Source organism: Microcebus murinus, chromosome 9 (assembly GCF_040939455.1).
Source record: "Microcebus murinus isolate Inina chromosome 9, M.murinus_Inina_mat1.0, whole genome shotgun sequence".
Taxonomy (NCBI): domain Eukaryota; kingdom Metazoa; phylum Chordata; class Mammalia; order Primates; family Cheirogaleidae; genus Microcebus; species Microcebus murinus.
In genome coordinates this window covers 99,058,221-99,073,176 of record NC_134112.1, presented here as the reverse complement: position 1 = coordinate 99,073,176, position 14,956 = coordinate 99,058,221, and the positions used below count along the sequence as shown (strand labels likewise).

Sequence of the window (14,956 nt, the reverse complement as noted above, 5' to 3'; positions counted from 1 at the left end):
AATGGTGTTGAAAAATAGAAATTTTCTCTTTTCCCCATTGAAAGCAAAGTTTTTGCTTCTCCTTTTTCCTCTTTGACTTGATTAAATCAACCCAGGCCATAAACCTTGTCACTTTTTCATTGCAAGAAAATGTTTCCTCTGCTAATTCCAACTTCATCCTCAACTTTTGAATTCTTGGTTATAGTTAGAGATTGAACTCCTTGTTTTACTCCTTTCCTCCTTCTCCCTACTGCACTTGACTAGTGTTAATATTTTTAAAAAATGGTCTATTTTCTGAAATCCTACATATCTACAAGAGACTTCCTGTCAGACCACCACAACAACTTGGTTTGGTATGATGTTTTGTATTACAACTTTTTCTTTTTAATACTCTGAAAACATTTTTTTCCCCAGAGCTTCCCCAGTTTTTGGTATCATAGAAGAAGAATCTTTTTTTAAAAAATTTAGTTCATCATAATCCTTTTTTCTGCTTGAAAATTTCAGGATCTTGGTTTGCTTCCAGGGTGTGTCTGATAGTGATTTTGCAATAATTAGCTTTACCTGGAACTTGTTGAGCATCGATCAGTCTCCAGTCAGGCTCATTTGAAGGTCTGGAAAAGTGATGTTTTTATCTTTTTAGTTACATTTTTCATTATCTTGTAGAATTTCTAGCAAATTCTGGGTGTTTTAGCTTGTTCTGACTTCCCTTTTGTCTGCTCTATTACTAATTTGCTCTCTAATAATCTATTCTTTTTCAGAGTGACAGGATTATAATTCTTAGAATCCGAATGCATACTTAATCTTTTCTGTTCTTTGGAGGCACTATAGTATGGTTGTTAAAATCGGGCTGTGGAACCAAGTTCCAGCTTTTTCAGTTACCACATACATGATCTATGGCTAGTAATTTGACTTCCCTAAGTCAGTGTATAGAATGTTAATAGCAGTTGCCTCACAGCGTTGTTGGATTTGACCAAGAGATGTAGCGTGCCTAGCATAATGACCAATGCAGAGTGAATACCCAATCATCGTGGAGTTGTTCATAGGAAGCTTTATCCTCTGAACAGTTTGAAGAATGATCCTCTTCCTGTGCTGTTACATTCTTCCATAGTTCTCTGTAGTCTTTAGTCATAATTTGCTCATTTATTTAACATTTGAGGGCTTACTGTGTGTGGCTTTCACTGTGCTGGAGGCTGGAGTTGCTGGGGCAGTTGGGTGTGCCGTAAGGGGGCGTGAGTCTAGTGGCGGTGATCTTTTCAGGATCTTTGTTGTATATCATTGTCAAGTAGATTTCTTTTTCCTATTTCTCTCTCAAGAGCGCCTGTTTGTCTATATATTATACATTTTAAAAATGATTTTATTTGGAAATAGTTCAACCTTTAAAAGTTGAAAAAATGAAAATAATATCCATCTGCCATTTACTTAGATTCACTGCATTTCGTTATCATTGTGCATGCCTTCTTTCCTTCTGTATGTGGGTATCTGTGTCTCCTCACCCCGATCCTAGGAGGACAGGTTACACTGTGCCCCTCTCACCCCTAAATATTTCAGTGTTATTTCCCAACAGTAGAGATATTCTTTTTTTGTCTTTTTTTTTTTTTTGAGACAGAGTCTCACTTTGTTGCCCAGGCTAGCTCACAGCAACCTCAAACTCCTGGGCTCATGCAATCCTACTTGCCTCAGCCTCCTGAGTAGCTGGGACTATAGGCATGCGCCACCATGCCAGGCATATTTTTTCTCTATATGTTGGCCAATCAATTTCTTTCTATTTATAGTAGAGACGGGAGTCTTGCTCTTGTTCAGACTGGTTTCGAACTCCTGACCTCGAGTGATCCGCCCGCCTGGGCCTGCCAGAGTGCTAGGATTACAGGCGTTAGCCACCGCGCCCGGCCAACAGTAGGGATATTCTAACATAGTTACAGTACTATTGTTAGCTTCATAAATTTACACCAATACATATTTTCATCTCATTTGCTCTCCATACTCAATTATGTCTCTTTATCTAATGTCCCACATAGCAAACCCCCCCCCCCCACTGGGAACTGATCTAAGAATAGATATTGCATTTAGTTGTCATGTCTCTTTTGCCTTTTTTTTTAATAGGAGACAAGGTCTAACCGTTTTGCCTAGGCTTTCTTGAACTCCTGGCCTCAAGTGATCCTCTTACCTTGTTTTCCTAAAGTGTTGGGATTACAAACCTCCTTTAATCTGGAAGATTTCCTGAGCCCTTCTTTGTCTTTTTGACACTGATATTTTTGAAGAATAGAGTTCTTCTCCATAAACCTCTTTTTGTTTTTCCAAATAGAATTTCCCTCATTTTATATTTGTCTAATATTCCCTTACTATTAGATTGAGAGTTGTGCATTATTGGCCAGAATACTGCATACCTCCTGTGATGATGTGTCCTCAGGGTATCACAGCTGTATCACAGTGCTCATCTGCCCTCTTAGGAATCACCTGGTCAGGCTGTTTAAATACCCCCCCTCCCGCATCTAATAAAACAGTATGTGAGGAGACACTTTATGACCATGAAGATACACCATTGCCTGATGCCGTTTTGACTTGTTGGTTGCAAAATGATACATTGCCAACTCTAGTACTTCTTCCACACTTACCAGTCAGCCCTCTGCTTTCTGTTGTAAGCAGCAACTCTCCCTTCTTCCACATGTTAAACTTATTTATTATTAACTCATGAATTCCCATTTTCAGTAATTTATAATTTATTACCTAATTATTTTTGTGCTTAAATTGTTCCTTATTTTCCATCGTCTGCTCCTTCAAGCTGGCTCTTATGTCCTTGTGTCATTCCCTTACCATTTATTTGAACGCTTCTTTTTAAAAATTTTTTTTGATATAACAAGATGTTCTAAGCTCATCTTATTCCTCCCTACCTCCACCCTGGAACCAGTCTACTATCAGTATGTACTCAGGCTCTTTAGTGGGGAATGGGTGCTAGGTGTGCTCATTGCTTCTGGAGCACATTTTTCAGCTGCTGAATCCAAAAAGCAAATCTCCTTCAGCTGGCTATCAGGAATAGGTTTTTTTTTTTGTTTTTTTTTTTTTAGGAATAGGTTTTATTTACCTTTCTTATAGGATATTAACATACTTTCAAAAGTCAAAGTTGTATGAAAAGTTCTACTTAGAGAATTGTCACTCCTCCTGTTTGTCACTTATATCTCTTAGAAGTAACTATATTGTTTTCCCGTTTATCCTCCTTGTATTTTTTTCCCCTGAGAATGAGCAGATATATTTGTGCTCTCTTTTACTTCATTGAAATGAAGGTTGTGTTCTGTACATGGACTTTTGCATGTTGCTTTTTTCATGTAATATAATCTGGAAATCACTTTGTATTAGTTCGTAGAGATCTTCACATTCACCTTTTAAACAGCTGCCCAATACTCCATTGTGTATCTGTGCTATAGTTTATTCAACCAATATCCTATGGATATTTAGGTAGTTTCCAGTATTTTGCATTACATTTGCATTATTAATTAGTTTTATTAGATGTTAAGTTCCCTTTCATGGGGCTTGTGGCACTCTGCTTTGCTGCCAGTAATGTATGTATGAGAGAAGTTCTTTTCCTGTCTTTACCAAGGAAGTCTCATTCAGCTTTTGAATGTTGGTGTATCTTATGGGCGAAAAATGGTATCTGAATGTAGTTTTAATTTTTTTTTTTTTTTTTTTTTGAGACAGAGTCTCGCTTTGTTGCCCAGGCTAGAGTGAGTGCCGTGGCGTCAGCCTAGCTCACAGCAACCTCAAACTCCTGGGCTCGAGTGATCCTTCTGCCTCAGCCTCCCAGGTAGCTGGGACTACAGGCATGCGCCACCATGCCCGGCTAATTTTTTATATATATATCAGTTGGCCAACTAATTTCTTTCTATTTATAGTAGAGACGGGGTCTCGCTCTTGCTCAGGCTGGTTTCGAACTCCTGACCTTGAGCAATCCGCCCGCCTCGGCCTCCCAAGAGCTAGGATTACAGGCGTGAGCCACAGCGCCCGGCCTTAATTTTTATTTCTCTTGTGAGTGAAGATCATTTTTTTACGTTTAAGGGTCAGTTTTTATTTCTTCTTGTGAATTGTCTTTTCATGTGTTTGGCCTGTTACTGAAGATTTTGGTATATCTTCTCCGATTTAAGAATTCTTTATAAATATGAGACCTTTAGCTGTGTTATGATGCGAATATTTTTTTTTCAGTTTATTTGTCTTTTCTACTTTACTGCTGTTATTTTTTTTGCCATGCAGAAGTTTATTTTTATGTAGTCAGATTTATCAGTCTTCTATTTCTTCTGGATTTTTGAGTCATTTAGAAAGCCTTTCTCTACACTGAGGTTGTAGAGCAGTTCAGTTCATATATTCTTTAGGATTTGCATTGTTTTATTTTTTACATTTAGATATCTAATCTATTTGGAGTTGATGTTTGTGTATGGTGTATTTTTTTCAAATTGGCCATTCACTTTTTTAAAAACTATTCATTAGAAAGATTGTCTTTTTGCCCCCATGACTTGAGATTATATATTAAGAGTTTTAGATCAGGTTGGTTTTATATCTGGAACTTCTTTTCTATTCCACTGACTTGTCTGTTTGTGCACCAATACCATAGTGTTTTAACTATAGAGGCTTTGTAGTATCTGGTAATGTCAGTCCCCTTCAGAGCTTTTCCTTTTCACATGTTTCTTAGCTATTCTATTTTTCCATATGAACTTGAGAATCAATTTATCTAGCTCCATTACATTTATGTAGCTCATTGTAAATTTTATTGGGATCACATTAAATTTATTAATTGATTTAGGGAGAATTGGCATCTTCATGATGATGTCAAGACGTCCTAAACAAGAAAAGAGATGTCTTTTGTTGAAGTCTAGTTTTGTGTCTTTTGGGTGTTTTATAGATTTTTTCATATTGATTTTGAACATGTCTTAAGCTTATTAAATATTTATTTTGTTGCTGTTAAAATGGGGCTTTCTCATTCACTATATTCTTTCGTAATTTATATGTAAATTCTATTGACTTTTTTTTTTTTTTTTTTGAGACATAGTTTCACTTTGTTGCCCAGGCTAGAGTGAGTGCTGTGGTGTCAGCCTAGCTCACAGCAACCTCAAACTCCTGGGCTCAAGCAATCCTCCTGCCTCAGCCTTCCGAGTAGCTGAGACTACTGTCACGCACCACCATGCCTGGCTAATTTTTTCTATATATTAGTTGACCAGTTCATTTCTTTCTATTTATAGTAGAGACGGGGTCTCTGTCTTGCTCAGGCTGGTCTCGAACTACTGACCTTGAGCAATCCACCTGCCGTGGCCTCCCAGAGTGCTAGGATTACAGGCGTGAGCCACCATGCCCACCCCTCTATTGACTTTTGCATGCTAATTTTATGTCCTACTAATTTGTTGAATTCTTTTATTGAATTTATGATCAATTTTCTAGGATTTTCCAAGTATAGTATCTTGTCATTTACAAATAGTTATATTTCGTTTCCTAGTTTTATCCTGTGTTTTCATTTCTTTCAATGTTTACATTGGCTCTAGAACCATGTTAAAATAGTGGAGATAGTAGGCATTCTTACTTTGTTCCTGGCCTTAGTAGGAATTGAATCAATCTAGAGTATCCTCATATAATATGTTGCCTTTGAAGTAGTTTTGGTGATTACGTTAGAGAATACCTATCCACTTTTATAGGTTTTTTTTTTTTTTTTTAAATTAGGGATGGGTTTCGATTTTTCCCCCAAGGACTTTTTTAAGCATCTACTGAAATATTTTTCTCCTTAGATCTATTAATATGTTAAACTTTATAAATAAATTTTTAAATATTCAACATCCTTGTATTGTATAAACCTCACTTAGACATAGTTTAGTATTATTTTTATTTTTTTGAGACTCTGTTGCCTAGGCTCGAGTACGGTGGCATCATCATAGCTCACTGCAACCTCAAACTCCTGGGCTCAATTGGTCCTGTTGCCTCAGCCTCCCGAGTAGCTGGGACTACAGGCACGCACCACCATGCCCAGCTAATTTTTTCTATTTTTGGTTGAGACATGGTCTCTTTCTTGTTTAGGCTGGTCTCCAACTCCTGAGCTCAAGCAGTCTTCCAGTCTCGGCCTCCCAGAGTGCTAGGATTATGGGTGTGAGCTACTGCACCCAGCTATTATTTTCTTAATGTGGTATTAGAGTCTGATAATATTTTATTTAGGATTTTTCCATCAGTATTGTTTAGTGCATTCTTTTTTTTTTTTTTTTTTGATACAGAGTCTCACTTTGTTGCCCAGGCTAGAGTGAGTGCCGTGGCGTCAGCCTGACTCACAGCAACCTCAATCTCCGGGGCTCAGCGATCCTACTGCCTCAGCCTCCTGAATAGCTGGGACTACAGGCATGCGCCACCATGCCCGGCTAATTTTTTGTATATATATTTTTCGCTGGTCAATTAATTTATTTCTATTTTTGGTAGAGATGGGGTCTCGCTCAGGCTGGTTTCGAACTCCTGACCTTGAACAATCCGCCCGCCTCGGCCTCCGAAAGTGCTAGGATTACAGGCGTGAGCCACCGCGCCTGGCCCATTTTTAATGTATAAAACTAGCAGATCTATGGTTCCTGCATGTTTATCTTTTTGAGTTCATCCCTTTTATATCAACCCAACAGCTCAAAATGAGGGTTACTTTTTATTCGTGTTTTAGTTTGGCAAGTGAGGGTGGGTGATGAGAGCCCCACAACCTATTGGCCGTGTGCCCAGGATTTTAAGACCGACTAGCTCATAACCACAGAAAAGGATTTGGTTGGCCTTGTATTATACTTTATAAACAGTTCTACTTTGGTAAAGATAGAGCCACTCTTTATTCTGCAAATGTGAGGAGCCATCATTGGATTTTGATGTAGAGTGATTATTTTCAAACACCAAGTTCCGTAGAGTGGGTCATGCTATTTAGTGAGAGTCCTTGTTTGTAATTCCTAATCTACCACGAAGCGAGCAGAATACTGTATTAGCACCATTTGGCTTTCCGCAGTAGTGGGTTGAGTAGACTTAACTCCACAAAACTTATTCCTGATCCTGGGATGGTTCTGTTTTGACGTTTGGGTTGCTGTGTTCTTGGTTTTCTTTCTTTCACATTCATGTTTTCCTACATGTCCCTTTCCCTTTTTACATTTTCCTGCAGATTTTGTGAGGTCACATGAGACATTCAAAACTAACTGCTTTTTCAAAAGTATAAATTGGTGTTGGGAAAATGAAAGCTTAATGTATAATCCTCTAATGATTCACTGACTTTAAAAAGGTTTACATCAGAATTGCGTTTACAAATGCATAACATACTGGTTTTTGTTTTTATTTTTCCTGGTGTTTAGAATTGCAGAATATGTGTAGAGTGTGGCACACGGTCTAGTTCACAGTGGCATCACAATTGCCTGATATGTGACAGTTGTTACCAACAACAGGATAACTTATGTCCTTTCTGTGGGAAGTGCTGTCATCCAGAATTGCAGAAAGACATGCTTCATTGTAACATGTGCAAAAGGTAAGAAAATATAGTTATTCCATTTACTTCCGTTTGCTTGTTGATTCTTTTATCCATGTGATCATTTGGTCTACCATGTATCTTTGAGCTTCTAAGCTTTTATCTCTTCCGTAGTCCCTTCATTACTGAGTGCTTTATAGATTGAATTAAGTTATATTATTGTGAGTTTCAAAGGCATGAGGAAATAAATGGGCAAAAGATGATACCAGACCAGAAATGAGCACTAAGAGGGAAAAGTAAAGAGGAAATATCTTAAAAATGTGGTAGTAAAAATACATCAACACCTCTAATGACATCCATAAATGCCAGCTCCTTTTTAAAAACCTTTGCAGTTACAGACCCCTATAATCTTTCTTCTTTCATCTTTAATTAACCCTTCTCATATCTGGCTTTTCACCAATTGCCTCCTCTTTTCCTAGATATTAACGTGACTTTAGAAATTTTTATTTAAATATACTTATCACTGCAGATGGGTTCACTTAGAATGTGACAAACCAACAGATCATGAACTGGATTCTCAGCTCAAAGAAGAGTATATCTGCATGTATTGTAAACACTTAGAAGCTGAGATGGATCCATTACAGCCAGGTGATGAAGTGGAGATGGCTGAACTCATTACAGGTAAACTTGAGAATATTTATTTTTTTATAATGCTGTGCTAACCAGTCACCAGTATGTTACTTTTATCATAATAAAGGAATACTGTGTATCAGATACCATTTTATTCTCAATTTTTTTTTTTTTTTTTTGAGACAGTGTCTCACTCTGTTGCCCAGGCTAGAGTGCTGTGGCGTCAGCCTAGGTCACAACAACCTCAAACTCCTGGGCTCCAGCTATCCTCCTGCCTCAGCCTGCCAAACAGCCGGGACTACAGGCATCCGCCACCATGCGTGGCCAATTATATATATATATATTTTTTTTTTCTTTTTTAGTTGTCCAGCTAATTTCTTTCTATTTTTAGTAGAGGCAGGGTCTCGCTCTTGCTCAGGCTGGTCTCAAACTCTAGAGCTCAAACAATCTGTCCGCCTAGGCCTCCCAGAGTGCTAGGATTACAGGTGTGAGCCACCATGTCCGGCCTTATTCTCCATTTCTCAGCCTTTAAATGTAACTTGTTATCTTGGTCATCTCTGAATCTGATGGCTAAAATCTAATATAGCTTCTTTACAGCAATCCTCTTAATATTTGAATTCCATGTCTAGTTTGCTTTTCATTTGTGTGTGTGTACATGTGAGTGTGTATGTTTTCTGAAGAGATAGTGGTGTATTCTGTCACCCCAGCTGGCATGCAGTGGTGTGATCATAGCTCACTGCAGGCTCCAACTCCTGGGCTCATGTGATCCTCCTCCTGCCTCAGTCTCCCAAGTACCTGGCGCTACAGGCATGCCCCACCCTGCCTGGCCAATTTTTGAGTTTTTTGTAGGGCCTGGTCTTGCTATGTTGCTCAGGCTGTCATTTGTGTTCTCTAGACCAACATTGGAAGTTCCCCAACCTTTGGACATGAAACCTAGTTGGTTCAAAATAATCTGGGTTATTTTGCTCAAAGCAAGTTTTAGTTTTTGTAACATCCTTCTTTAAATGTTAATTATCACCTCTGGTGCCCTAGATTCTGTTAAGGTATGGAAAGTTTTTAATAGTGTCCTGCTGTTAAAGTGGCAAGATTCTTAAAAGGTAAGAAAAATCTGCTTCCCAGATTGTTTTTCATTTTCATCAATATAAGTGCAACTTTTACAAAAGTTCTATTTTATCATCTGTAAGAGATTTGAGTGAAAGCATCTTAATTACTAGCCTTTCATTTCCAGGATGCCATCAGTATACAGTTGTGAAATGTCCTTTTAATCTATTGTAATTTTCATGTTTTTTAAAATGTAAGTATATATTTGGTTCAAAAGAGAAAAATCTGAAGAAAAACTTCCAGCATTTTTTATGATAATTTACCCTCAGTAGAACAAAGCCATAATTGTTGACTTAACAAAACTGAAAAACTCATTCAGAGCTAAAGAATAAATAATTTTCTGTTCAGATAACAATGAGATGGAGGTTGAAGGACCTGAAGACCAAATGGTATTTTTGGAGCAAGCTGTTAATAAAGATGTCAATGGTCAGGAGTCCACACCTGGAATTGTTCCAGATGGTAAGAATGTTTGTATGATGGAATATGTGTATATATGTGTATATATGATGAATATTTGCTAAAACTTGAGTACCCTGCGTAAAAGCCAAGGTACAGTCACTTAGGAAATTGTTAAGAGAATAACTTTTTAAGCAAGATGATCTTAGGTAGAAATTAATAGGAGAAATGACATGCATATATTTGTAATTCAGCTGTTATCTAGATTTAATCATAAGTGCATTTTTGTTTAGGAATCAAGCGATTTTCATTAAAAATCAATTTGTCATTTTCTTGCTTTAGTTGTACTTGTAATTGCTAACCAGAGTTGTTGCTGATTATGAAATGGTTCATGCTGAGATAATGGAAAACTTATTGTGTTAGATTGTCTCAGCGGTCCTTTTGAGGGTTATTCCAATTATTTTGATGGTGTTTCAGTTAAGGTTTTTGTAATACATATTAATAAATAGTCATTACTGTATTTGAAGACTTGGAATTAATGAGAGACTGTGTTGGGGGCAAACTAATATAATCACAGGCTCATCCAAAAGTCTTTGGTGTAGTATATATAAAGGTGTATGTTAAATTATATTGTTCGAGTGTGTACATAAAAAGGCACTGAGATATTTTGAAATTTGCTAAGTTCACATATAACAACTCTTGTTAAAAGTTATAATTCATAATGATGTTAAGTGAAGACAAGCAGTGTTAGAGAAATTTTGACTCCTTGCTAGACATTCCATAAATGTGTTATTCATAGAAGTTGAAGTCCACACTGAAGAGCCACAGAAGAGTAATCCACCAGAAAGTCTTGACACAGATGGTCTTCTCACTTCTGGTAAGCAATATGTTCATATTGTTGTCTAATTTGGTTGAGTCACGTGATTATGCCTTTATGGTTGCTATGCAGATTCAAGTCACTGTCCATTAAATTAACTTTTCAAGTAAATTATCCCCAAGACATTTTGCAGTTATACGTATGCACATTACAGCAACTAGATCTTTTAGTTAAGTAATTTTTTTTTTTTTTTTTTTTTTTTTTGAGACAGAGTCTCGCTTATTGACCAGGCTAGAGTGAGTGCCGTGGCGTCAGCCTAGCTCACAGCAACCTCAAACTCCTGGGCTCAAGCAATCCTTCTGCCTCAGCCTCCCGAGTAGCTGGGACTACAGGCATGCGCCACCATGCCCGGCTAATTTTATATATATATTAGTTGGCCAATTAATTTCTTTCTATTTATAGTAGAGACGGGGTCTCGCTCTTGCTCAGGCTGGTTTCGAACTCCTGACCTCGAGCAATCCGCCCGCCTCAGCCTCCCAGAGTGCTAGGATTACAGGCGTGAGCCACCGCGCCCGGCTAGTTAAGTAATTTTTTTCTTGAAAAGAATTAACAATGGATCTAAAGGAGGTTAGTTTCTCTAGAAAGGTTTTTTGTGTATAAAAATGTTTAGCCCTGTCAGATCTGTTACTTGGTGTTTTTCCTTTATCCTTACCTGTATTCTTTCAGTAAAGCAGGAATGAAAAGTGAGATTTCATTCTGATACTGGAACATAGATAAATTTTAGTCACTGATTGGTAAATAGTAATTGAGTAAATTAGTGTCTTAACATAACTTAAAAATTACCTTGAGGGCATTTGGAATAAGTTCCTTTTTGTCTTCAGTGGTCTTACTTTATACAACCACTTAGGGTTCATGTCATTTGGACCTCTAACTTTATTATTAGGTAAGATTGGGTTAAAAGTTTAACACACTAGTTAAAATTTATCAGTCAGTGACTATATATATTTCTGATAGACTTGCTAAGATTGCTGTCTTAGGTTGCAGATAAGAAGAAGAAGGGTTATTTCCAAAAAATTGTGTTGGCTAGGTTGGCAGGTACAGTTAAGCAAGATAAGTCTTGGTGTTTAGTAAATCTTTTCTGTCTGTGCCTATTACTTGAGTCTTTGTTGTACCTGGTTGTCTGCTATTGGAAAATATCTTTACATTCTAGAGGAGTATTCACTTTTTAACTTGAGCAATCACATAACATCACTTATCTTCATTTTCCTAGCCGTAAAGTGAGTATTGTAACTTTACCCACATAATTTTCAATCTATTTTTAAATATTTATATTGTGAAACATCATATCCTATTAAAACCATGTTTTTATAACCTTTTGTGGTTTGTGACTGATTCTAATCCATAAATCATGTGTATTTATTAACTTAATGATTACCTTTTTGAATGAATATCTTCTGATTTACGTCATGGTTTTACCAAACATCTTAAATGTATTCCTAGTTAGAAATTTTTAAATTCGGATATACATTAACAAAACAAATATTCTGAATTTTATAGAATCATCCTCAAATAAAATGAATTCTGAATTGGAAAATCAGACTTCTCATGAAGTTAATAGTGAAAAAATGGAAATGTCTTCTAAAGTGATGCACACTTGTGATGAAGATCAAAATGAAGACAAAATGGAAGTGACAGAAAACATCGAAGTCATTACACATCAGATCATTGTGCAGCAAGAGGAGCTGCAGTTAGAGGAAACTAAAACAGTGGTATCTAAAGAAGAATTGCGGCTTCCAAAATTAACCATTGAGTCCGTTGCTGTTGTTCCACCAGAAACCTTCGTTTCCCCACATGAGGAAAGTACTTCATTATGTTCTAAGAAACAGTTGCTTATAGAAAGGATACAAGAGGAAATGGAAAAGAAAGAACATTCTGAATTTCCTGCTGGATTTGTGGACTTTGAAATGACTCCTGCAATTGAGAGTTGTGTGAAAGATGGTTCATGTCGAGGAGACAAATCTATGAAATTATCATCTGAGTCAGAGTCATCATTTTCATCATCAGCAGACATAAGCAAGGCAAATGTGTCTTCCTCTCCAACACTGTCCTCAGACTTACCTTCACATGAAATGCTGCACAGTTACCCTTCAACTCTTGGTTCTGCTGCTGGGAACATCCTGCCAACAACATATATCTCAGTCACTCCAAAAATTGGCATGGGTAAACCAGCTATTACCAAAAGAAAATTTTCTCCTGGTAGACCACGGTCCAAACAGGTAGGGTGATTTTTTTTTTAATGCAGTAAGGCTTATGTGTAGCTTTGGTTTGGACAGGGACCTTTTCTATCCTCGGGTGGAAGTTTTGTTACGATGTTGACTGGTGTTTTGGCTATGCATTTAAAAATGCTGTTAATGAAGAATGTCATTTATTAAACTTGAAGTGATCTTACTTGGAATTTCAAATTAGTTGGGACAAAAATTCTATCTTATTGATAGGATTTTTTTTTTTTTTTTTTAGACAGAGTCTTACTCTGTTGCCCAGGCTAGAGTGAGTGCTGTGGCGTCAGCCTCGCTCACAACAACCTCAAACTCCTGGGCTCAAGCAATCCTGCTGCCTCAGCCTCCCGAGTAGCTGGGACTACAGGCATGCACCACCATGCCCGCCTTATTTTTTCTATATATATTAGTTGGCCAATTAATTTCTATTTATAGTAGAGACGGGGTCTCCCTCTTGCTCAGGCTGGTTTTGAACTCCTGACCTTGAGCAATCCGCCCCTCAGTCTCCCAGAGTGTTAGGATTACAGGCGTCAGCCACTGCACCTGGCCATATTGATATGATTTGTAATAGAAAGCAATTTAAAAAATGTTTTAGTTCTGGCCGGGCGCGGTGGCTCACGCCTGTAATTCTAGCACTCTGGGAGGCCGAGGCGGGCGGATTGCTTGAGGTCAGGAGTTCGAAACCAGCCTGAGCAAGAGCGAGACCTCGTCTCTACTATAAATAGAAAGAAATTGGCCAACTAATATATATAGAAAAAAGCCGGGCATGGTGGTGCATGCCTGTAGTCCCAGCTACTCGGGAGGCTGAGGCAGGAGGATCGCTTGAGCCCAGGAGTTTGAGGTTGCTGTGAGCTAGACTGATGCTACGACACTCACTCTAGCCTGTGCAACAAAGCAACACTCTGTCTCAAAAAAAAAAAAAAAGACTACTATTACTGTTACTGTGGCACAGAACTAAAAATTTTTTTTTTTTTGAGACAGACATACATACACATTTTTTTTTTTAAAGAGATGGGGTCTTGCTATGTTGCCCAGGCTGATTTTGAACTCCTGGCTTCAAGTGATAGTCTTCCCATGGCTTCCCAAAGTACTGGGATTATAGGTGTGTGTCACTGCACCTAGCCAAGTAGCTAAGAATTAATTGTTTTACAAAATTGCTACTTTATGTAGTGGTTTTAAAAATGACAAGATGTCAAACATTTGACAAGTGTTGGCCACAGTAGTAATTTGGAGTTTTAAATTTCATGATTAAAATTGTTTTCAGGCCGGGCGCGGTGGCTCATGCCTGTAATCCTAGCACTCTGGGAGGCCGAGGCGGGCGGATTGCTCAAGGTCGGGAGTTCGAAACCAGCCTGAGCGAGACCCTGTCTCTACTAAAAATAGAAAGAAATTAATTGACCAACTAAAAGTATATATACAAAAAATTAGCCGGGCATGGTGGCGCATGCCTGTAGTCCCAGCTACTCGGGAGGCTAAGGCAGGAGGATCGCTTGAGCCCAGGAGTTTGAGGTTGCTGTGAGCTAGGCTGACGCCACGGCACTCACTCTAGCCTGGGCAACAAAAGTGAGACTCTGTCTCAAAAAAAAAAAAAAAAAAATTGTTTTCAATGATTAATGTTTGGTTTTTTTTAAGAAATATCTTGATCATCTAATTTTGGAATTGTAAGGGTTAGGGTTAGTAAGGCCAGTTTTTAGAAATCTAACTTTATTTTAATGTAAAAATTAGTCCCCTCTAAATAAAACCCAGATATATTTTATTCTCTAACCAACAGATTACACCAAAGGCAAAGTAGTTGTCACGTGAGATTTATCTATTTTTCTATGGTGAGGACATATGCAGTAAACTAAAACACCCTCATGTATGCCTTTTTCTAAGTATTTTCCTTGATATTTATTTCTTCTCTACCAAGAGTTTTCTTTTCATTCCAGTTCTTCTCCTCAGTAAGTCCTTTTTGTTTGTTTTGAGTAGTTATATATTTATGTAATTCTGATTCTGAAAATACTTTAGCAATGGAAATTTGAATCTAAAATTTACTTTTGGTTCAGATATTCTACATTCTTTAAATATATTGCATCATAAATATTTGTGTTAAATTTTACTCCTTATTTGGAGGCTTTTATTTCACCTGAAACCAGATTCAGATTCAATATATTAGGACTATTTTCCTGTTGAGTTTATGTTCCAGAATGATGTATGTATGTGTATGTTTTTCTTTTAGGCTCATACCATCTTAAATGAGCCATGTTCTGATATTTGTTATTGCTTTTGCTGTTATTTTCTTTCAGTTCCCAAATCTGGTAATATTCTACTTTTTGTTTAGCT

The 14,956-nt window shown here is 37.5% G+C and overlaps 1 protein-coding gene across 18 annotated transcripts in view; it reads left to right on the top strand.

The window, feature by feature from the left end:
* KMT2C (lysine methyltransferase 2C) overlaps positions 1–14,956 on the top strand; it is a 253,793-nt gene that overhangs the window by 139,254 nt on the left and 99,583 nt on the right. For all 18 annotated transcript variants that reach the window (XM_076006746.1, XM_020289638.2, XM_076006744.1 and 15 more), the window contains 5 exons: positions 7,305–7,474; positions 7,944–8,095; positions 9,494–9,604; positions 10,341–10,418; positions 11,916–12,634. In XM_076006746.1, coding sequence (XP_075862861.1) covers positions 7,305–7,474; positions 7,944–8,095; positions 9,494–9,604; positions 10,341–10,418; positions 11,916–12,634 — 1,230 coding nt within the window. The remainder of the gene's footprint in view (positions 1–7,304; positions 7,475–7,943; positions 8,096–9,493; positions 9,605–10,340; positions 10,419–11,915; positions 12,635–14,956) is intronic.